General features: G+C 38.4%; 1 protein-coding gene across 1 annotated transcript in view; it reads right to left on the reverse strand.

Moving 5' to 3' along the window:
* AGBL1 (ATP/GTP binding protein like 1) overlaps positions 1-21,494 on the reverse strand; it is a 401,609-nt gene that overhangs the window by 140,016 nt on the left and 240,099 nt on the right. The window contains exon 12 of the mRNA XM_017509472.2: positions 8,900-9,029. Coding sequence (XP_017364961.1) covers positions 8,900-9,029 — 130 coding nt within the window. The remainder of the gene's footprint in view (positions 1-8,899; positions 9,030-21,494) is intronic.

The following is a 21,494-nucleotide window of genomic DNA, read 5'->3' on the forward strand; positions in this document are numbered from 1 at the left end:
AAAAAAAAAAAAAAAAAAAAAGAGGAAATTCTAGATGTGGTACCTTAGCACGAGCCATGAAAATAAGCAAAAATAACACTTGTTCTTCTGCTACTGCTAAGGAATAAAGTGGAAATAAAACAAATCATGTGTATAAAATATCTTGAGGCCCTTGACAACAAGGGTTATAGAAAGGAATAAGCCATCCACTTTTTCCTGCCCTTTTGTGATTCTTTTAAAAGAAGCTGATTAACTCAAAACATATGCCAGAGATACAAAATAAAACCAGAAAAGTTGTTTAAGTAGCTAAAGATTATATTCCATTGGTCCCCAGAGACGGACAAAACCAAAATATGCCCACCCTGTCCTCTGGCAGAAGGCAGCCCAGTTCGTGTGAGTTATAAATGGAAATCAATGTGCTTTTCAAAGAGCACTGAAATCCCTTTACCAAAATGCACTCACATAGTGAGAGCCAAGAGGGTAGGAATCAATACCACTCCTAATTCTGAAGTCCCAATTACCTGAACAGTGCAGGGCCCACGCCAGCTGCAATATGGCAGCTCAGAAGAAAGGCTGGCCACCTGGCTCCCCAGGAGCTTGCTCTAGTAGCCTAAGAGATTTCTTCCACTCCCAAGGATGTCCCCGACTGTCCTCATCTGTCCCCTTGGACATGAGCCTCTTGGCTCTTAGGGGAACTTTTTAGTTCCACAAAGGGGAACTGGTTCAGTACTTTCTGTTAGCTGATTATAGAGCTTATCTGCTTCTTTGGGCTTCTCTTCTTATAAGCCTTCTCTCTGTCTGGATCTTTCTGACTTCTAAACAGAACTTCTTCTACAGCCTTTCTGCTCTGTCGTGGCAAAACTGTTTTCCTTGACTCACTTGCCTGTATGCCAGTCAGCTTCCTTTGAGGGAGCCCCCTTTGTCTCCTCGTTGCATTTTAAATTTCTGTCACTTTGCTTTATTTTTAATGTTCTGTGTTTAGGTAAATGTGTACCTAGAGTGAAAAACACAGATCCTGAATATACAGTTCAATGAGCTTTTGTGTAACTGACTCTGATCATGATATTGTACATCTCCACTAACTATAAAGTTCCCTCCTGGCACCTGTTACTCAATCAATGCTCTTCCTCAGAGGTAACCACGGTTCTAATTTATGTCTTCATAAATTACTTTTATGATCTTAAATTTTATGTAAATAGAAGCATAGAGTATGCAGTCTTTAGTGTCTAGCTTCTTTCACTCAATATAATATTTATGAGATTCATCCATGTTATTGGCTATATTATAGTTCATTTTTTTTGTTTGGTTGGTTTTGGTTACTGAATATTTCAATGTTTAATTATACCAAACTTTGCTGTGTCCGGGCTTTTGTATCTAACATCTGGACTCTCTAACAGAGACAGAAAACCTGGGTTAAAGAAAATGGGAATGGAGTTGCGAGAAGGTCTATGTGATATCAAATGAATCTCTGCCACCCATCAAATGAAAAGCTTCCTTTCCTTTGCCCTATGTAGTGACCCTAAGCACAGAAAACTCCTGGATTTTCAATTTCACAAGGCAGAAGACCCAAGAGATCATAGACCTACAGATTCTTTGAGAAAATAATATTTCTCATGCTAACTAGAATAAAATCCAAGGAAAGCTCTTCTTCATCCAAGTCCAGTTCAAACGGTACTTCCAATCTGTGACTTCTCCATTACGCTGAGAGAAAATAACTCAGCCCTTCATCTATGTCCCTATAACAGCTCACATGAGCCTTTGTTACAGTGCTTACTCTTTTCTACCACACCAGTTTCCTTGTAGACCTGGCTACAAGTTTCTACCAAAGTAAAATGTGGTTTTCTCAAAGAAAAGGATAATCCTTAATGAAAAATTGTATTTGTATCCCTGGCACCTAGCCCCATAATTATACATATATGATGTAAGCGAATGAACAAATGAATGACTGCCTACATTGGACGGATGGGTGGGCAGATAGATAACTGATTGGATGGATAGATGGATGGACGGGTGAATGAACAAATGAATGACTGCCTACATTGGACGGATGGGTGGGCAGATAGAGAACTGATTGGATGGATAGATGGATGGACGGGTGAATGAACAAATGAATGACTGCCTACATTGGACGGATGGGTGGGCAGATAGAGAACTGATTGGATGGATAGATGGATGGACGGGTGAATGAACAAATGAATGACTGCCTACATTGGACGGATGGGTGGGCAGATAGAGAACTGATTGGATGGATAGATGGATGGACGGGTGAATGAACAAATGAATGACTGCCTACATTGGACGGATGGGTGGGCAGATAGATAACTGACTGGATGGATAGATGGATGGACGGGTGAATGAACAAATGAATGACTGCCTACATTGGATGGATGGGTGGGCAGATAGATAACTGACTGGATGGATAGATGGATGGACGGGTGAATGAACAGATGAATGGATGATGGATGGCTAGGTGGGTGGATGGATAGGTATATGAATGTGGGGAGGAATGACACAGTTTGTGAATACTGCCATATTCACTATAAACTGAATGACTTGTCTGGTACTTAGCAATGCTCAGCACTATTGGGGTACTGCTTTTTCTCACAGTACCACATTCTTGTTGGTCCTGGGAATTCATATTAATCCACTCACCAATAGGCAAAAGCCTGAAGAGTATCTAGGACAGGTGGAACGTCCTACCACGATAAAGTGACTTCCCAGTGCTTCAGAAAACATTTTCATAAGAGCCAGAAGTTGGGCAGAGTCACAGCTAATCTCGTCACAGTGGAAATCTTCCCAGTACAGGACAGGCCTGAGTGCTGAGTGAGTGGCAGCGCTTCTGCTGCTAGCAGGAGACTCATTAAACGTAGCCTCCTAGGTAACTAAAAGGTGATGTTGAGCCCATTAGAGAGCTTTGTAACACTGTGAACAGCATTTAGTGCTCAGCTGTTTCTCACCCACCTCTCAGATGGTCCCAGCAGGAGACACGTCTGTGGCTGTCATGTTTATAGGTAATTAATGTTTATTTATATTTTTAAACAAGCCTTTCACCTGTCATGCTTTAAAATAAATGTTCTGCTCTTCAATTAGAGGTTGTCAGAGCAGAGAGGAATTCTGTTTTATAGTGGATTGAATGTATGCGTGTTTAAATGTGTATTATGTAGACAGTTCTCCCTTTTAAGTCTCTCTCTCTGTCTTTCCTCTTAGAGACTAAAGCTTCCTACTCAGAGAAACACACTTTTTTCAAATTTTAATCATGAGATTGATGCCCTGCTATGCAGGTCATGTGCTTGCTTCCAGAGGGTTGACTGCAGAGATTACAGTGCCTTCTAAGATTGGAGGAGGGAGAAGGTCAGAATGAAAATGTTGTACATTTTCAGCAGCACAGAACCAGTATTCTCATTTTTAATTTTTTTTTTTAAATTTCAATAGCTTTGGTAGTTTTTGGTTGCACAGATGAATTCTATAGCGGTGAAATTTCTTTTAGGTGTACCCATCACCTGAATAGTGTACATCGTACCCAACAGATAATTTTTCATTTCACTCCTCTCCCACCAACCCCCTTCTGCTTCTCTAATGTCCACTATACCAGTCTGTATGCCTTTGTATACCCATAGCTTATCCCACTTAATGAGAACACGTGCTATTCCATTCCTGGGTTACTTAACTTAGGATAATGGCCTCCAGTTCCATTCAAGTTGCTGCAAAAGATACTATTTCATTCATGAGTAGTATTCCATGGTATATGTATGTATGTGTGTATTTATAAATATATACATATATATGTGTGTGTATTTATATATATATTTATTTATACACAGACACACACATATGTGTGTGTGCATATTTCTACATGCCACATTTTCTTTATCCACTCATTAGGTGATGGGGATTTGGGTTGATTCCATATCTTTGTGCAAGTATGAATTACACTGCAGTAAACATGCATGTGCAGGCATCTTTTTAATATAGTAACTTTGCTTTCCTTGGGGTAGATACCCAGTAGTGGGATTGCTGGATCAAATGGTAGATCTTTTTCTAGTTCTTTGAGAAATCACCATACTGTTTTTCATAGAGGTTGTACTAATTTACATTCCCATCGGTAGTGAATGAGTATTCCATTCTCACTGCATTAACACCTACATCTGTTGTTTTTTAAAAATGGCCATTCTTACTGGGGTAAGGTGGTATCTCACTGCAGTTTTAATTTACATATCCCTGATGATTAGTGATGTTGACCATTTTTTCATGTTTCTTTGTCACTCATATATCTTCTATTGAGAAATATTTATTCATGTAATTTACCTACATTTTAATGACAGTATTTGTTTTTTTGTCTTACTGATTTGTTTGAGTTCCTTGTAGATTTTGGATATTAGTCTTTTGTCAGATGTATAGTTTGCAAATATTTTCTCCCTACCAAAAGAGAGCCCACATAGCCAAGTCAATTCTAAGCAAAAAGAACAAAGCGGGAGGCATCACACTACCGGACTTCAAACTATACTACAAGGCTACAGTAATCAAAACAGCATGGTACTGGTACCAAAAAAGAGATACAGACCAATGGAACAGAACAGAGATCTCGGAGGCAACACAACATATCTACAACCATCTGATCTTTGACAAACCAGACAAAAACAAGCAATGGGGAAAGGACTCCCTGTTCAATAAATGGTGTTGGGAAAGCTGGCTAGCCATGTGCAGAAAGCAGAAACTGGACCCCTTCCTGACACCTTACACTAAAATTAACTCCAGATAGATTAAAGACTTAAACATAAGACCTAACACCATAAAAACCCTAGAAGAAAATCTAGGCAAAACCATTCAGGACGTAGGTGTAGGCAAGGACTTCATGACCAAAACACCAAAAGCATTGGCACCAAAAGCCAAAATAGACAAATGGGACCTAATCAAACTTCACAGCTTCTGCACGGCAAAACAAACAGTCACTAGAGTGAATCGGCAACCAACAGAATGGGAAAAAATTTTTGCAGTTTACCCATCTGACAAAGGGCTGATATCCAGAATTTATAAAGAACTAAAACAGATTTACAAGAAAAAAACTAACAAGCCCATTCAAAAGTGGGCAAAGGATATGAACAGACACTTTACAAAAGAAGACATACATGAGGCCAACAAACATATGAAAAAATGCTCATCATCACTGGTCATCAGAGAAATGCAAATCAAAACTACATTGAGATACCATCTCACGCCAGTTAGAATGGCAATCGTTAAAAAATCTGGAGACAACAGATGCTGGAGAGGATGTGGAGAAATAGGAACACTTTTGCACTGTTGGTGGGAGTGTAAATTAGTTCAACCATTGTGGAAGACAGTGTGGTGATTCCTCAAGGACCTAGAAATAGAAATTCCATTTGACCCAGCAAACCCATTACTGGGTATGTATCCAAAGGATTACAAATCGTTCTACTATAAGGACACGTGCACACGAATGTTCATTGCAGCACTGTTTACAATAGCAAAGACCTGGAACCAACCCAAATGCCCATCGACGATAGACTGGATAGGGAAAATGTGGCACATATACACCATGGAATATTATGCAGCCGTCAAAAACGATGAGTTTGGGTCCTTTGTAGGGACATGAATGAACCTGGAAACCATCATTCTCAGCAAACTGACAGAAGAGCAGAAGATCAAACACCGCATGTTCTCACTCATAGGCGGGTGCTGAACAATGAGAACACATGGACACAGGGAGGGGAGCACTACACACTGGGGTCAGTTGGGGGGAAGTAGGGGAGGGACGGTGGGGGGTGAGGAGCTGGGGAGAGATAGCAAGAGGAGAAATGCCAGATATAGGTGATGGGAAAGAAGGTAGCAAATCACACTGCCACGTGTGTACCTATGCAATAATTTTGCATGTTCTTCACATGTACCCCAAAACCTAAAGTGCAATAAAATAAATAAATGGGGGAAAAATATTTTCTCCCATTCTGTAGGTTGCCTGTTCACTCTGTTATTTCTTTGATCATGCAAAAGGTGCTTAGTTTAATTGGTCCCATTTATTTTTTGTTGTTGTTGTTTTTGTTGCATTTGCTTTTCACCATAAATTATTTGCCTATGCCTATATCTAGAAGAGTTTCTCTTAGGTTTTCTTTGAGAATTTTTACAGATTCAGATCTTAGATTTAAGTCTTTAATTCACCTTGAGTTAATTTTTGTATATGGTGAGAGATAGGGATCCAACTTCGTTCTTCTACATGCGGCTATCCAATTTTCCCAGCGTCATTTACCGAATAGAGTATATATTCTTTTCTACTATATTCTGTTCCATACTCTGCTCCATTGGTCCATGTGCCTACTTTTATACCAGTGCCATGCTGATTTGGTAACCATCGACTGGTAGTATAACTTGAAGTTCAGTAATGCGAAGTCTCCAGGTTTGTTCTTTTTGCTAAGGATTTCTTCAGCTATTTTTTGGTTGCATATAAATTTTAGGATTGTTTTTTTCTAATTCCATGAAAAATGATGTTGGTATTTTGATAGGAATTGCACTGAATCTGTAGAATGCTTTGGGCAATATGGTGATTTTTAAAATATTGATTCTTCCTATCCATGAGCAAGGAATATTTTTCTATTAGTCTGTGTCAGCTGTGATTTCATTCATCAGTGTTTTGTGGTTCTTATTGAAGTGATCTTTTACCTCCTTGGTTAAATATATTCCTATTTTATTTTTTTGTAGCTATTGTTAATAAAATTGAATTCTTGATTTTATTCTCAGCTGGTTGTTATTGGCATACAGCAGTGCTATTGATTTATGTATACTGATTTTGTAACCTGAGACTTTATTGAATTCATTTATCAAATGTAGGAGTCTTTTGAGAGAGTCTTTAAGGTTTCCTAGGTGTATGATAATATCATTAGCAAACAGAAATAATTTGATTTCATTTTTTCAAATTTGGATGCCCTTTATTTCTTTCTCTTGCCTGATTGGTCTCGTTAGAGCTTCCAGAATGAGAGTTCTTAAGAGAAAATAATGCACTTTGCTTTCTAGGCAAAAAAGGATTGACTCAGCAAGCCTAAAGGGTTCAAATCCTGCACACTCTAAAATAAGTTCTGTCCCTTGAATGACTCCTGGGAAATAAACTTCACAATCTTAGAATATTCTGCTGGATAACAGATCTTTCTTTACCTTGGGACTTGGCCCATGCCAGATGATTGATGCTAAAAATGTGACTTATGGCTGGGCTTTCAGACCATGAGATATCAATTTGACCTCTGGAGAGATGGGAGACTAAGTAATTAAGATCAGTCTTGTGGGATATTTGATGGCTACGTAACTGACCTCCCAATAAAAATCCTGGACGCCAGAGCTAGGTGAGGTTTCCTGGTTGGCAATGGATATGGTTGCTGGAGAGTCAAGCATTATCCATCCATCTCCACTGAGCAAGGATACCTAGAAATTTGTACCTTGTCTCTCCTAGACTCTGCCAAGAATGACTTTTACCTTTTCTGATTTTATCTGTATCTTCTCAAGGTAATAAACTGTAATTATGAATATAACTGCTATTCAGAGTTCTGTGAGTCCTTCCAGGGAATCACTGAGCCTCAGAATAGTCATGGGGCTCCCCAACACACTCTTTCAACAGTAAGTAATGAAGAGAAGCTATGCTGCAGGTAGAAAAACATACCAAAATTGAAGCCCCACTCTGCCATACACCTCTGGGTGATCTCATTGAAATCAGTTTACTTGTTCATCTCTTTTGAGATTTAAATAAGATTCTACATTATATATTTATTCATTTTAAAAATAAATATTCATTGAATGCACCATCTTTTTGTCACATAGATGTTCAAAAAGTGATTAAGGTTAGAGATGATTAATTTATTTGGCCAGCATGTGAGCTTCTTCGCTCTATTTTAAGTTCGTTACATTAGGACTCTAAATTTGGACATAGGTCCCCCTACACATTTGTAGACAGGTATGTTCACAGTTTGTAGTTAATAAATGAACATTTTCATATGGTTACTTGGCTGCCATTTTCTCTTTAGTATCTTGAGCCAAGTCCTCTGGTTTCAAATAGCCTGTTTTTTAAATCAACTAGAGACTCAGGAAAACAGCCTACATATAAAAATCCCTGAGACAGTGCCAGAATAATATTTGGAATATAGTAAGTGTTAGTTGAACATAAACACCTAGAGGATTTTGTTCCAAACACTGTTTAATAGGTATATACATTATCTTTCTTATCCAATAACTGAAATACCAGAAAAACAAAGACTCAGGATATGGGACAAAATATAATGTTTTTACCCAGTTTTTTGTTCTTTCTTTACCAGTGTATACTACACTGGAGGTTTGCCTTTGCTGTGGGGTCAATTGTGTCCCCCCAAAAGATGTATTGGGGCTCTAATCCCTGATACTTGTGAATGTGACCTTATTTAGAAACAGAGTCTTTGCAGATATAATAAATCTATAATGAGGCCATACTTAATTAGGGCAAGCCCCAGTCCAATGACCGAAATTCTTACTAGAACAGGGCAACTTGGACATAAAGGGAAGATGGTCTTGAGGAGACAGAAGCAAAGATGACTGTTATGCTGCCGTGAGCCTGGAAATGCTAAAGATCGCTAGCAACCACCAGAAGCTGGAACAGACAAAGAAGGATTTTTCCTCAGAGCCATCAGCGTGAGCATGATCCTGCTAACACCCTGATCCCAGACTTACGCCTTCAGAGATGTCAGATAAGTTTCTGTTGCTTTACACAAAGCTACCCAGTTGTGGCAGTTTGCTATTGAGGCCCAGGGAGCCAATACACAATGCATTCCCCATTCTATTTTGCCATACATAGGTCTTTGGTCTTTGTCTATTCTTGCATTGACAGAATATAATCTGCTTCCTGGAAGGTAGAAGGAAGCAGCCAGGAAGTTGGAGGCAAAAGGAAATGACTCACCACGGGACTCCGGCCAACGCTGCTCAGGTGGTAGAGGAGTCCTTTGGCATGGTAAATCGTTGGCTGCAGATGAGCACTGGGAGAAAGCCATTGTCTGTTCAAATCTTCCCCACTCAGCGAGCATCTGTGGCTACAGGAAGAAACAATAAGCAAATAAATACACATTCAGGAGAAAATAACTTGAGAAAATAAATCTCCGCAAGATAAACAATTAAACTAATGAATTCAAAACTTTCCTCTGGTTTCTGCCCAATTGGCATCAATCTCAGATGTCCAGAAAGCTGTAGATCTGTCATTTAAGCTCCAAAGTATCACGATTATTCACAACCCCAAAAGGAACTAGAAACCGTATTTGACTTACTATTGACTTACTATTAACAGAGTTTTAAGACAAAGTTGGAAAATGTAGTTCCCAACTATACACATCCATGGGGAATAAATTGAATAAATTTCTCTAGGCTATGGGTTCTTCGGTTCTACGGATAATTAAGTCACATTCAATCTGTGGTACTGGGTATGTTACATATGATATTTCCAGCTGGCTCAATTACTCTGCAAGGTAGATATTAGAGCACCCCGATGAAGAGAATGAGGCTTAGAAATGATTAAATAAATGGCTGGAGATCTAGGCCATAAGAAAGAGCTAGGCTTCCCCCCCAGGTTTATTGGTTTCTAACTCTTATTCGCTTTCTTCTCTTACACTGCTTGACATTTACCAAGAGAATCAGAGTACCTTTTACAAATATATCATCGTGGTGTATTAGGGCAAGAATGAGCCCAAAATCATCTATTCCCTCATTTGGGGAATGATGATGTTCACATTGGAAAGTACCGAGTTACTTTACAAAAGTGACCCAGCTGATAGTGAGAGGGTTGACTACCACTGACAGTGAGGAAACTGAGATGCTGAGTTGTCAGGCAGCGTGGTCCTGAAAACCCACAACCACCAGAGATTACCAAGTGCAGCCCCTGCACAGGAGACGTTCCCAGCGGTCCTGCTAAGGTGTCATTTACTCACTAGGGTCAGTGAGCTAAGGACCACAGGTCTGGAGGATCAGCACGTCGTCTCCATCACCTCCAGCACGCCCTCTCCTCCCGAGCCCTACGCCCTTGTCCTTCTGCAACCAAGCTCTATGGAATCACTAACAGTTTCCACTTGACTTATGGCCTCCAGAAATGTGAGATGAACTTCCGTTGTTTTAAGCGACACAATTTGTGGTAGTGTGCTACAACAGCCCTAAGAAACCAATACACAATACATCGCCCATTCTGTCTTGTCATCCATAGGTCTTTACTGGGACTCTCTCAACTTCGTGCACTCTTCAACTTTTAGGGTATCAATCTGCAGGGGAACTTTCTATGACTTTCCAGGCTACTGCATCCATCTCCTATTTCCTACAAAATAACATCCTGAGGCCCCCTTAATCAGAGTCCTTATGGAACCATTTTGGATGCATTTGAATTGTCATTTCTCTTGACTTCCCGATTAAACTAGGAGCTTCATTGGGCCAGGGACAGTGGCAGTCTCTTGGTCACCATCAAAACTCTAATATAGTAACTCCACCAGGTTATTGGGTAAATAATTTAGAAATAATAAATTCACCAGCATTTATACATACAATCAGATATCATTTCTGTTTTGCTTTGTTTCAAATGCACTGTTTTCAACAAACATTAGAGCCAAAAAGAAGGTTCAGCCTTCTCCTTCTACCACTTATTCATTTCCATGTCCCTGAAATTATCTTTAAATATTAGCTTCCTGCTGCCTGTCAGGCCCTCTTACAACTTACTGGAAACTGAAAATCTTTAGATTAATCACTTATCCTGATTTCTTCATTAAAATATTTTGACTTGATAAATGATAGGTCTTGTGCATGCGCCTCTCTGGCTTTTTTGGTCTTTGCCTGCTTTTTTTCTCCCTTTCTCCTTTTAATAGCAATGACATCTAGAAATAGAGTTTATCAGTTCTGCCTGGTGACCAAGGATGAAGGTAAAATATGAAGCAGATTTTCAATGCCAACAGCAACAGAAAGGAACAGGCAGCCCAGGCTTGCTCCCGAGCACATTTGCTGTGTTTAAAAACGAATTTCTTTTCTCAAATCAAGGCACTTGCAGGCACAGCATCCCAGAGCCCCAGGTTGCTCTTTGACAGCTCTGTGATTTCTCCTTGCCTTGACCTGTATTCTCATCAGCACTGGAGATTTGTTTTTTCCTTTGTAACATCAACTGTGATGAAATTAGTTGAGGCCCTTTAAAAGCATTTCTGTCTGCGTAAATGAAAATGCAAGCATGACATGTGTCCAGCAGCCAGCAATTCTGTATCAACTCTCTCTACATCTCTATGCTCCATGGAAACCAAGTTCAGGGGCAACATGTGCAGAGAGAAGGCTTATGCATTACCACTTTACATAAGTATTATTTTAGATCACGATTCCCAAGAATAGAAAAAATAAAGTTTTGTACTGCAGCCAGAAGCAGCCCAAGTTTGAATAGGAAGCTTAGTCCCAACTCCCAGCTGGCACCAGATACAGGATTTGAGACCTCTTGGAGAGTTAACGTTCTCATATGTGAAATAAATAAGCCAAACCTCTCCTCAGCTTTATTTTGAGGCTCGAATGAGATATCTTTTTTGGATATCCCTATAGAGAAATATCATAAGCTTCCATCTCTGCCTGTCTGTGTCCATGACTATATCCACATCTATATGTATGTCTACACCTTCATCCACCTCTAAAATGCTCTGGGATGCATTTAGACCAAAGCACAACTTTGACTACATTAATTTGTTCCTTACCTCATCCTAATATTTTTTTTTCTTATGAAGAATAGTTAGGTTGCTATATGAAAGGTGGATGGAAGGGAGAAGTGGCTTGACTAGGAACTCCAGCCAAGAGGCTTTGGTCAGTTTTAAGTATCAGTTGACTTGAACACACCCAAGGGTAGAGGCAGTAGGCTGAACAGAAAAGAATTTAGCTAAGAAAAAATGCAAAGGAATAATCAGTAGAAATTGCTGATTGAAATTTGGGCTGTTAAACAGTGCCCAAAGGAGGACCGCATGAAAGATCATCTAAATATATAGATTCGGAGAGAAATTAGGCCAATGTGAGACACACAGAAGTTAAGAACGCTCTTATTTTAGGGAAAATTTGATCTGTTTGTTTTCTGTTTTAGAGCAGTAAAGGCAATGAATCATTCCATTTGTGTACATAGGTTGTGTGGATTTGGGGAGCCCATATGATTGTATTTGTCTTCAAAGCTCTATGGGGGTGATGATTTGGAGAGCATCTCGGTGTGTGCCTAAGGCTTTGGCAGTCCCTATATCTAAGCAATTGCAGGTTATTATAATATATACAACACCTAACTTGAGTGCTTTTCCTTTTAAAGCAAATCCATTTGCTTCCAATCTCTGAATCCAGTTGGCATTTTGTGTTAATAATATCAGAGATCTGTGCAGTCAGAGGAACTGTTGCTGCTCTTCCCAGGGATTTGTTTTAAGCATCTGAAGATGAAATGCGCCCCATCTTATTATCTACTGTAGCATTTCTGAAATGACAGCTGCTCCTTCTAAGGGGAGAGAATTAGCAGATGGACAGCTATGACTGGCTGGCAATAAATTCAGTGCCTATAATTTCTGAAAAGCAGTCCCCTTCTCAAATAGTTTGAAGTTCTTCTTTCCTTACAAGAATCATGAAATGGTGATTATCACTACAGTTGGCCCTCTATATCCACGAATATGGAAGGCCAACTGTACTAAGCCATTTTATATAAAGAACCTGAGCATCCACGAATTTTGGTACCCATGGTGGTGGGTGTGGGGAAGGTGTCCTGGAACCAATCATCTGCAAACACCGAAGGATGATGTTATTCTTCCCTCCACTGAAAACCACAAAGTTACAAGAAAAAATTATCCACCTTATTTTGTTTTTCACAGATAAAGACATTTGATCTGACTAGTCCTTCTCATTTTAAAAAGCTTTAAATACAGACTAGTTTAAGATGAAGTTTATATGCACTAAATACGCTAGATCTAGGGTGCTCGGATACCCAGTTTGTCTAGGAATGTTGCATGTTTAGCTTTGAAATGCCTGCATCCCAGTAACTCTCTTAGCAAATACAAACCAGAGATGGGATACCCTTGCCTAGATCCTTAATTTTAGAAGGTGATGCAAAGCTAAAATACTTGGCCAGAACTAGGCTGAATTATTTTGCACCGACAGAATGTTTTTAGGTGGAACGTTTGCAGTCCTCTAGGCTCAGATGTCTTCACTGCCTCTGTTTACCTTGACTGTTTCCCACAGCCATTATCTTCCCATTCTTTTCAGGCATTTGTAGCCAAAGTCTGGAAAAGCCCTAATCATTGCAGCACTGTTTACAATAGCAAAGACCTGGAACCAACCCAAATGCCCATCGACGATAGACTGGATAGGGAAAATGTGGCACATATACACCATGGAATATTATGCAGCCATCAAAAACGATGAGTTTGGGTCCTTTGTAGGGACATGGATGAACCTGGAAACCATCATTCTCAGCAAACTGACAGAAGAGCAGAAGATCAAACACCGCATGTTCTCACTCATAGGCGGGTGTTGAACAATCAGAACACATGGACACAGGGAGGGGAGCACTACACACTGGGGTCAGTTGGGGGGAAATAGGGGAGGGACGGTGGGGGGTGGGAAGCTGGGGAGAGATAGCAAGGGGAGAAATGCCAGATGTAGGTGATGGGGAGGAAGGCAGCAAATCACACTGCCACGTGTGTTCCTATGCAACAATTTTGCATGTTCTTCACATGTACCCCAAACCTAAAATGCAATAAAATAAATAAATGGAAAAAAAAAGAAGCAAGAAAATAAAAAGAAAAAGAAAAAGAAAAAAAGAAAAAAAAAACTGAGGTTTTTGTGGGGCAGATCTTTTTCCTTAAAAAAAGAGAAAAAAGCTTCTGATCTCCAGAAACTATGGTCATTTTATGACCATACAAAAGCATCTCAACTGAAATTATCGAAGAGTCAATCAGCAGCACTAATCCTAACTAAAGGTCACTGAATGGAAACCATCAGCTGGACAATTCTGCGTAAAATAGAACCATAAAGGCTGGACAGTCTAAAGGACAGTGATGTGACTTAAAGTCATTCTTTTAACATTAATTGTGGATCTTGTTTCTCTGCTGAGAACAGGGATCATCCAGAGATGGGTAAACAAATAATACAACCAAGGGCTTTTTAACCAGATACTGGATTACCAGGACCCCTAAAGCAAAGAAAGGACCACAAGCAGAGAAAGAGGCAAAGTGAGTCACTTTTTAAAAAAGAATCTATAGAGCTACCGTCAAAATACAAAAGGATTCAAGATTCACCCATCAGTCCATGACTGAAAGACAGAGGGATAGAGCCCATCAGACTGAATGAATGATGCCAGGCTTGATAATATGGTGCCTGCAGCACAGCAGGCTCTGGAGCCTAAAAAGAGGCAGCACGTTTGAGAGTAGGCAGCAGCTTCGCCATTCGCTGCACATCCGAGGTGTGGGAGGCAGCAAGGGTACAGGAGGAGAATATCTATGAAGGCAAAAAGATGTATGACAACTTCAAGAACATGACGGAACAGCAGGGGGGACTATCAGCCAGACACTGCACCCAGAGCTTTCCAAATAAATGTGGTTTGGATGGAGAAAAGAAAAAAAAAACCAAAAGGCAACTTTGTTTCAAGGCTACAGTTATTCTAAAGCTCAAAACAACCTGTGTTGTCAGGGACATAGTATTATGTTCAGGATATTTTTTGACCTGTAAAATGCTCAGAAGAATCAAAAATCCAAAGAGCAAGGGAAAATAAGAGATCAAACACAGGTCTTCCTACATACCTCCAGGAACCCGGGGATGGGTTACCAGAGGCATGATCATCCCAGAGCCCAGAAACGGGAAAGCCAAAGTCTTTAAAGATAGACCAAAAGGGCCAGGCGCGGTGGCTCAAGCCTGTAATCCCAGCACTTTGGGAGGCCGAGGCGGGTGGATCACGAGGTCAAGAGATCGAGACCATCCTGGTCAACATGGTGAAACCCCGTCTCTACTAAAAATACAAAAAATTAGCTGGGCATGGTGGTGCGTGCCTGTAATCCCAGCTACTCAGGAGGCTGAGGCAGGAGAATTGCCTGAACCCAGGAGGCGGAGGTTGCAGTGAGCCGAGATGGCACCATTGCACTCCAACCTGGGTAACAAGAGCAAAACTCCGTCTCAAAAAAAAAAAAAGGTAGACCAAAAGAAGTGACCTGGGTTCAAAGGTCATCTTTGTGAAAGAAATTACCTGTAGTTAACATTTGAACTTTGGGTAGGCCTAAATATAAATAAGTTGTTCTTTATGTCCTTGTTCCTCCAAGGGTGGTCACAACCAGATACTGAATTGCCAGGTAACAGCATTACCTGGCATGCTGTTAGATATATAGAAACTCAAGTCCCAGCCCTGAATCTGCATTTTAACAAGATCCTAATGGAATGTGTAAGCACATTAAAGTGAAAGAAGCAGTGTTTTCTACTAGACTTTAAGGAAAGGAAGAAAATTAACATTTACAGAGGAATTCTTACTTTATAAAGAGATTTATTGCCACCATGCTTCCAGGAACTAGAAAACATATTTAGAATTTCTAGCATCTCATCTGGAGCAGAGCTAGCTCCAAAAGCCTGGAGACACCCCCACTTACAGACTTGCCTGCCTCATTTTTCCCACTGTTGCATTAGTCCCGTACATGTTTGAATTTGAACACCGACAGAGAAGATTAAAACGTGGTTTATAGTTCTAAGTTATTTTCACAAGTCTGATTTCATAATATCGTTCAGATACTCAATGGGGCAATTTTTAAAGATCACAGACAACTTCAGCTGAAATCAGCTCAGACCAGATTAAGGGATGACTCAGGCTGGCTGCAAATATGAAGAGAGCCCTACTGCATCACTTGCATCAATCAAGAACATGTGATAAGTTAATTCACATTTCTACACAGCCACTGTCCCCACAAACAACTGACTCAATAAAAAGAAATATGACTCCCTATGAAACAGCCAGCCCTCTAAGGTGGAAGTTTCTAAAGCTAGGTCAACAGACTGTGAAAGAAAAATAAATCTCGGGACCCCAAGATTGCTAAGTCAAAGGGAAAAGTCAAGCTGGGAACTGCACAACCCGCCTCCCATTTTATTCCCAAATAAGACAGCCTCTTATTTTATTCCCAAATAAAACAGCTACGAAGAAAGCAAAGCTACATACCTGCCTCACAAGGAGATTCCTTGTGGACAAAGGAGGCAGAACTCAAAGCCATTCCTCTGTTCACCCGAGAGAAATGCGTATCTGATTGTTCCCTCCGCCCTGCTGTTTCGCTAAGCCAGACTCAGGCATAAGTGACTACTCCTCTTAGCTACAGAGATAGAAAAGCTACATATCTGCCTCGCAACGTGCCCACAAGGAGATTCCTTGTGGAAGAACTCAAAGCCATCTCCCGTTCACCTGAGAAAAATGCGTGTCTGATTGCTTCCTCCACCTGTTGCTTCACTAAGCCACAGACTCAGGCATAAGTGATTACTCCTCTACCTTCCTCTCACATGGAACTTGTATACTCAGTGAAAGGCTAATCAGAGTCTCAAAAGGATGCAACTGTTTGTCTCTTATCTACCTATAGCCTGGAAGCTCCCTCCCTTGCTTTGAGTTGTCTCACCTTTCTGGACCCAATCAATGCACATCTTACACATATTAATTGATATTTCATGTCTCCCTAAAATGTATATAACCAAGCTATGCCCCCAACCACCTTGGGCAAATGTCATCAGGACCTCTGAGGCTGTGTCGTGGGCACATTCTTAACCTTGTGTTCACAAGACCAACAACTGTTTGTGAAGAATTTGCCAAATCCACACGCAAGTGGGCAGTGAAACTTTACGCTGTGCCACTAATTCTGAGGCCAGCCAGCCAACAATCACTTGATGTCACCTACTGCAACAGCTGGCATTTTGAACAACAAAAGATTATTTGCTAGATACGACTAAGGGTAATTTATTTAAAATCTGAAATTTTAAATTCTTTTTAATTCTCACAAAAAAAGAATAGGAAATGATCAAAGAAAATGTTTAAAAATCAAGAACTAATTATTTTTATAAAGCAAATAGAAACCTTTGAAAACATTCCATACCCACTCCTGATATAGATAATCAAGAAAATAAGAATTGATGGATACTATGTGCATGTATGTGTACATACACACAGGTACATTCCTAAAACCAGGAATTCTAAAAGTCTTAAAGGAAGAATTTTATTTAATGGAGAAACTCCAGAGAAATTTCCACTAAGAGCAGAAACAAGGTAATGAGGATCACTCCACAAGTATTCAATGTATAATTAAAAGTATTACCTAATGAACCTAGAAAAGAGACGTCAATCAGAAGCATGCAAATCAGTAAAGAAGATGTGAAATCATGTGTATTTGCAGATAACAGTACAGCATACCTAGAAAACCAACTATTAGCTCAAACAGTAAAGGAATTCAGTAAAGTAGTAGATACAATATTAGCATACACAAGTAAATTTTCATATAGGAGAGTAGTTGAATAATTTGGTGCAGTCACAAAAGGAAGTATTATGCAATTATGTAAAAAAAAAAAGAGGAAAATCCCAATGAGCTGATATGGAGTGGCAATTTTTAGGCTATGGAGTTAAATGATAAATTTGGATGAAATATAATTATTAAATATAAAAAATATACAGTTAAGGTCTAGAACAGCAGAATTAATAATGAAGGAGATGAACAATATACATGCATGTATTCCTTTGTGCAAAAACAGATATATGAAAGATAAATCAGAAACTAGTAAGATTGATTGCCTAACAAAGGCTGGCTGACATTGGGTATAACAAATAGAGAATGGGTAACCGGGAATGGGACAAAAAGGATGAGGGACAAGTGACATTTCCCTGAGCATAATTTTTTGTCTAATTCCAAATTTTAGAACCATGTTAACATTTCACATATTCACATCAGTCAATAAATAAATATAATCAAACATAAACGCCATGGAGAAAACCCAAATGGGTTATAAAACATTTATAAATAAACTCTGTGACAAATGACTAACACTAAATGAAATAAGAAGAAAAGAATTGAGCTGAGTAACTTCACAAAATAAAATTTTGGCTATAAATGGTAAAGCTAAGGACGAAAAGAACAACACACAAACTTGTTTTTCACAGCAGTATGCAATTCTGAGCTAGCAATTCTAAAACTACTTTATGTGTATTCTAGGATTGAATAAATAAGTAATCAATTATGAATAACAACAACCAGGTTTCTCACTGTCACAGAAAGGAATTACAAATAAGAAATTAACTCTGTGATATTGTATTGAAATCAGGTGTATCAGCATGAACTCATGATTTTATATAAACAGATAGATAAATAGATGTGTGTGTATGTGTTTGTGTATTCATACATCTACTTCCTAGCTCTGTCTACTGAAAGAACCAAGAAATAATAACACTCTATTAGCAAGAAACACATCTAGTACCCAGATACCAGTTTCTAAATATTATTCAATAAAAGAAATCAGGGCTGCTTGAAGAAATGCCTGCTTTCAGAGGTGAGGCAGAAAAAAAGAATATCAGTCTAGAATAGAATACGGAATGGCGGGCTGGGCACGGTGGCTCACGCCTGTAAGCCTAGCACTTTGGGAGGCCAAGGTGGGTGGATCACCTGAGGTCAGGAGTTCAAGAATATATAACGGCACCAAAAGGTAAGGAAGTATTTTTAAATAATGGGGACATGTTAAAATGACACAGAGATCAATCCTATGGGAACCACAATGGCCAAATATAGTAAGATTTAACCAAAAACAATAGTATTATGTTATGACCCATAGAATAAATTAAATATTCATATATTCATAATGATATTAATAAATAAGTAGGAAAGAAGGAATAGCTCTTAATTTTAGTATAATTCCAATTAGTACATAGAGAAGTAGATTTATAAATTCAGAGAAAAAATTTTAAAACTTACTTGACAAACACAAAAATAATTGATACAAGTATCAATCAGCAAAGGATGCTAAAGTTAGTGGGTGAAAGTATAATGAGCAACAGAATATTTATATAGACTCAGAGTATCTCCCCACAAGAGACTTGCTAATTCCAAAGAGAATAATAGTAACTTTATGATGGAGAAGTCTGTAAGATAACGCTTTATTGAAATGATGAAAGTTAACATCACCATTTGTGAGACGTAGCAATGTCACACACCCCCGATATGATACAACTGAGGAGGGTTCAAAATCACCTGTGCAACCATCTTGTCAGAAATACAAAGTCACTATTTAATCATGAAGAAGCATCAGACAAACCCAATTCAAGGGATATTCTATAAATTACTGACCAGTACTCTTCAAAAAAGTCAAGATAAACAGAAAAAAACTTGAAGAACCATTTCAGATTAGAGGAGATTCAGAAGATGCAACTCCTAAATGCAATATATCATCCTGAAAAAAATCATTGTTGGAATGATTGGTGAAATCTGAATAATGTATGGCGAGTAATTAATACTAGCATATTAATGTTAGTTTCCTGGTTTTGAGCATTATCCTACGAATATGTAAAATGTTAGCATTTAGGTAAGCTGGGTGAAAGATATACAGGAATATTTTTGTACTATTATATAACTTATTTGACAGAAATTATTTCAAAATAAATATTTAAAAGTTTTGAAAGTTATGACTTAAAAAAGAAAAAATCTATAATTTATGAGAAAACAACAAAAGAATTAGAAAAACTCCAAAAATTAGGTGATAATAAATGGTTAGAAAATGAAAATATCACTTTGTGGAAATAAATGAAAATAAAACCTAGCCCAAAGAGCACAAACATGAATAAATATGACAAATAATGCCTTTAGAGAAAAATGTAAACTTAAAAACTTTTTTTAAACCTGTAGAAGGGTAGAGAGAGATAACGAGGATTCAAGACAAAGTGACAAATGTTGAGGATAGGCAAAGAAGAGCTAACATATGAATAGCAGTAGTTTCTGAAAAAGAAAAACAAAGCCAGGGATCAAAACAGATACTAAGATTTCAGCCAACACCAGGAGATAATCTAGTGATATTACTGGATTTGAAAGAAAAAGAAACTCATTGGAAATCTAAGTAATAACAGGATATGACTTACCAAGGAAAAATTAGATTACCCCTTTTTGAGGACAATGCTTCAAAAGAAAACTGAACAGAGATATTCAAAGAATTAAGTAAAATATTTAAAGAAAGAAAATGTGAGATGATGATTTGATATTCAGAAAAACTGATCTTTCAAATATAAAGAGGTATAGACAAATTATTATCAATATTCAACAACCTAGGAAACATCATTCCCCATAAGCCTTGTCCTTAGAAATGTATTAGAAAAAAAAAAAAAGACAAATAAACTGAGTAGAAAGATATGGACATTTTCAAATTTTGCAAAAGTATTTGAGGACACTTCTGCCACAGACTTGACTTTACATTACTATAATGGTTTCCTCCACCAGACATACAGCACTTTGAAGACAAGATAGTGTTTTGTGCACCTCTGTGCCCCCAGAGACTGAAAGAGTAACTGGAACACAGATATTATTTCATAAACATATACTAACATGAATTAAAATGACATTTAATGGTATATTTTAATGTCCTAAATAAAGCATGCTTAAAACCTTTTGGTTAAATCAAATCTAAAAAGCAAACTAAATGCTGACACCACAAAAGAAAGCATATATTATTCTCTACATTTATTTGTATCTTGGTTGTCATGTCTGTGATATAAGATGAAGTGGATAATTATATATTTAATTTAGTATTAAAATTTCCTATCACCTTGGGAAAAATAAATAAGCCCTACTTTATCCTTTTGTTTTAGACCAGGGGAGTATCAAAAACTGTTCTTCCTCCCAGTCACCATTCTCTCAATCATCATCGTCATCCCACCATGACAGTTCACATTCACTGAGCACTTATTTTGTGCCATGCCTTTTATTAACTGCTTATATGTATTCTCCTCATTGACCTTCACAGTAACACTAGAGGCATTATAATTATAATTCCCATTTTGCAGGTGAGAAAGTTGAGATTTAGAAATGTTAAGTAACCTGCCTAAGGTCACACAGCTAGAGTAGCCTCTGAATAAAGAGTAAGCCATGTAACAGAGAACAGAGTTACTTATAAGATGCACAAGTTTCCTAACCATCTAATTGTCTTGATTAATCCAGTGTTTGCAACGGATAAAAGGGGATGAGGAAGAAACCTACTGTAACGAAAGGTGTCTGTTTCCCACACCTATATGAACCAGTGTGTCTCAGTTTCTACTTGATTTGCTTGTTGAACTCAGGAGTCCAATTTTGTTTGAAGAAAGGATTTCACTGCTTAATATTTTAAAAATTGATGGACTGTAAGGCCAATGCTGTCACCTGACCACAAGCCTTAGAAATCTTTTGGCATCTTTGTGGCTTTACTCTACATAAAATTAACATTCCTCTTCTTATCTGATAAGTTTGTATCAGGTATAAAATTATATTGAAAAGATAAAAATGTCATATAAAAACATTTTA

Source organism: Cebus imitator, unplaced genomic scaffold (assembly GCF_001604975.1).
Source record: "Cebus imitator isolate Cc_AM_T3 unplaced genomic scaffold, Cebus_imitator-1.0 Scaffold416, whole genome shotgun sequence".
Lineage (NCBI taxonomy): Eukaryota > Metazoa > Chordata > Mammalia > Primates > Cebidae > Cebus > Cebus imitator.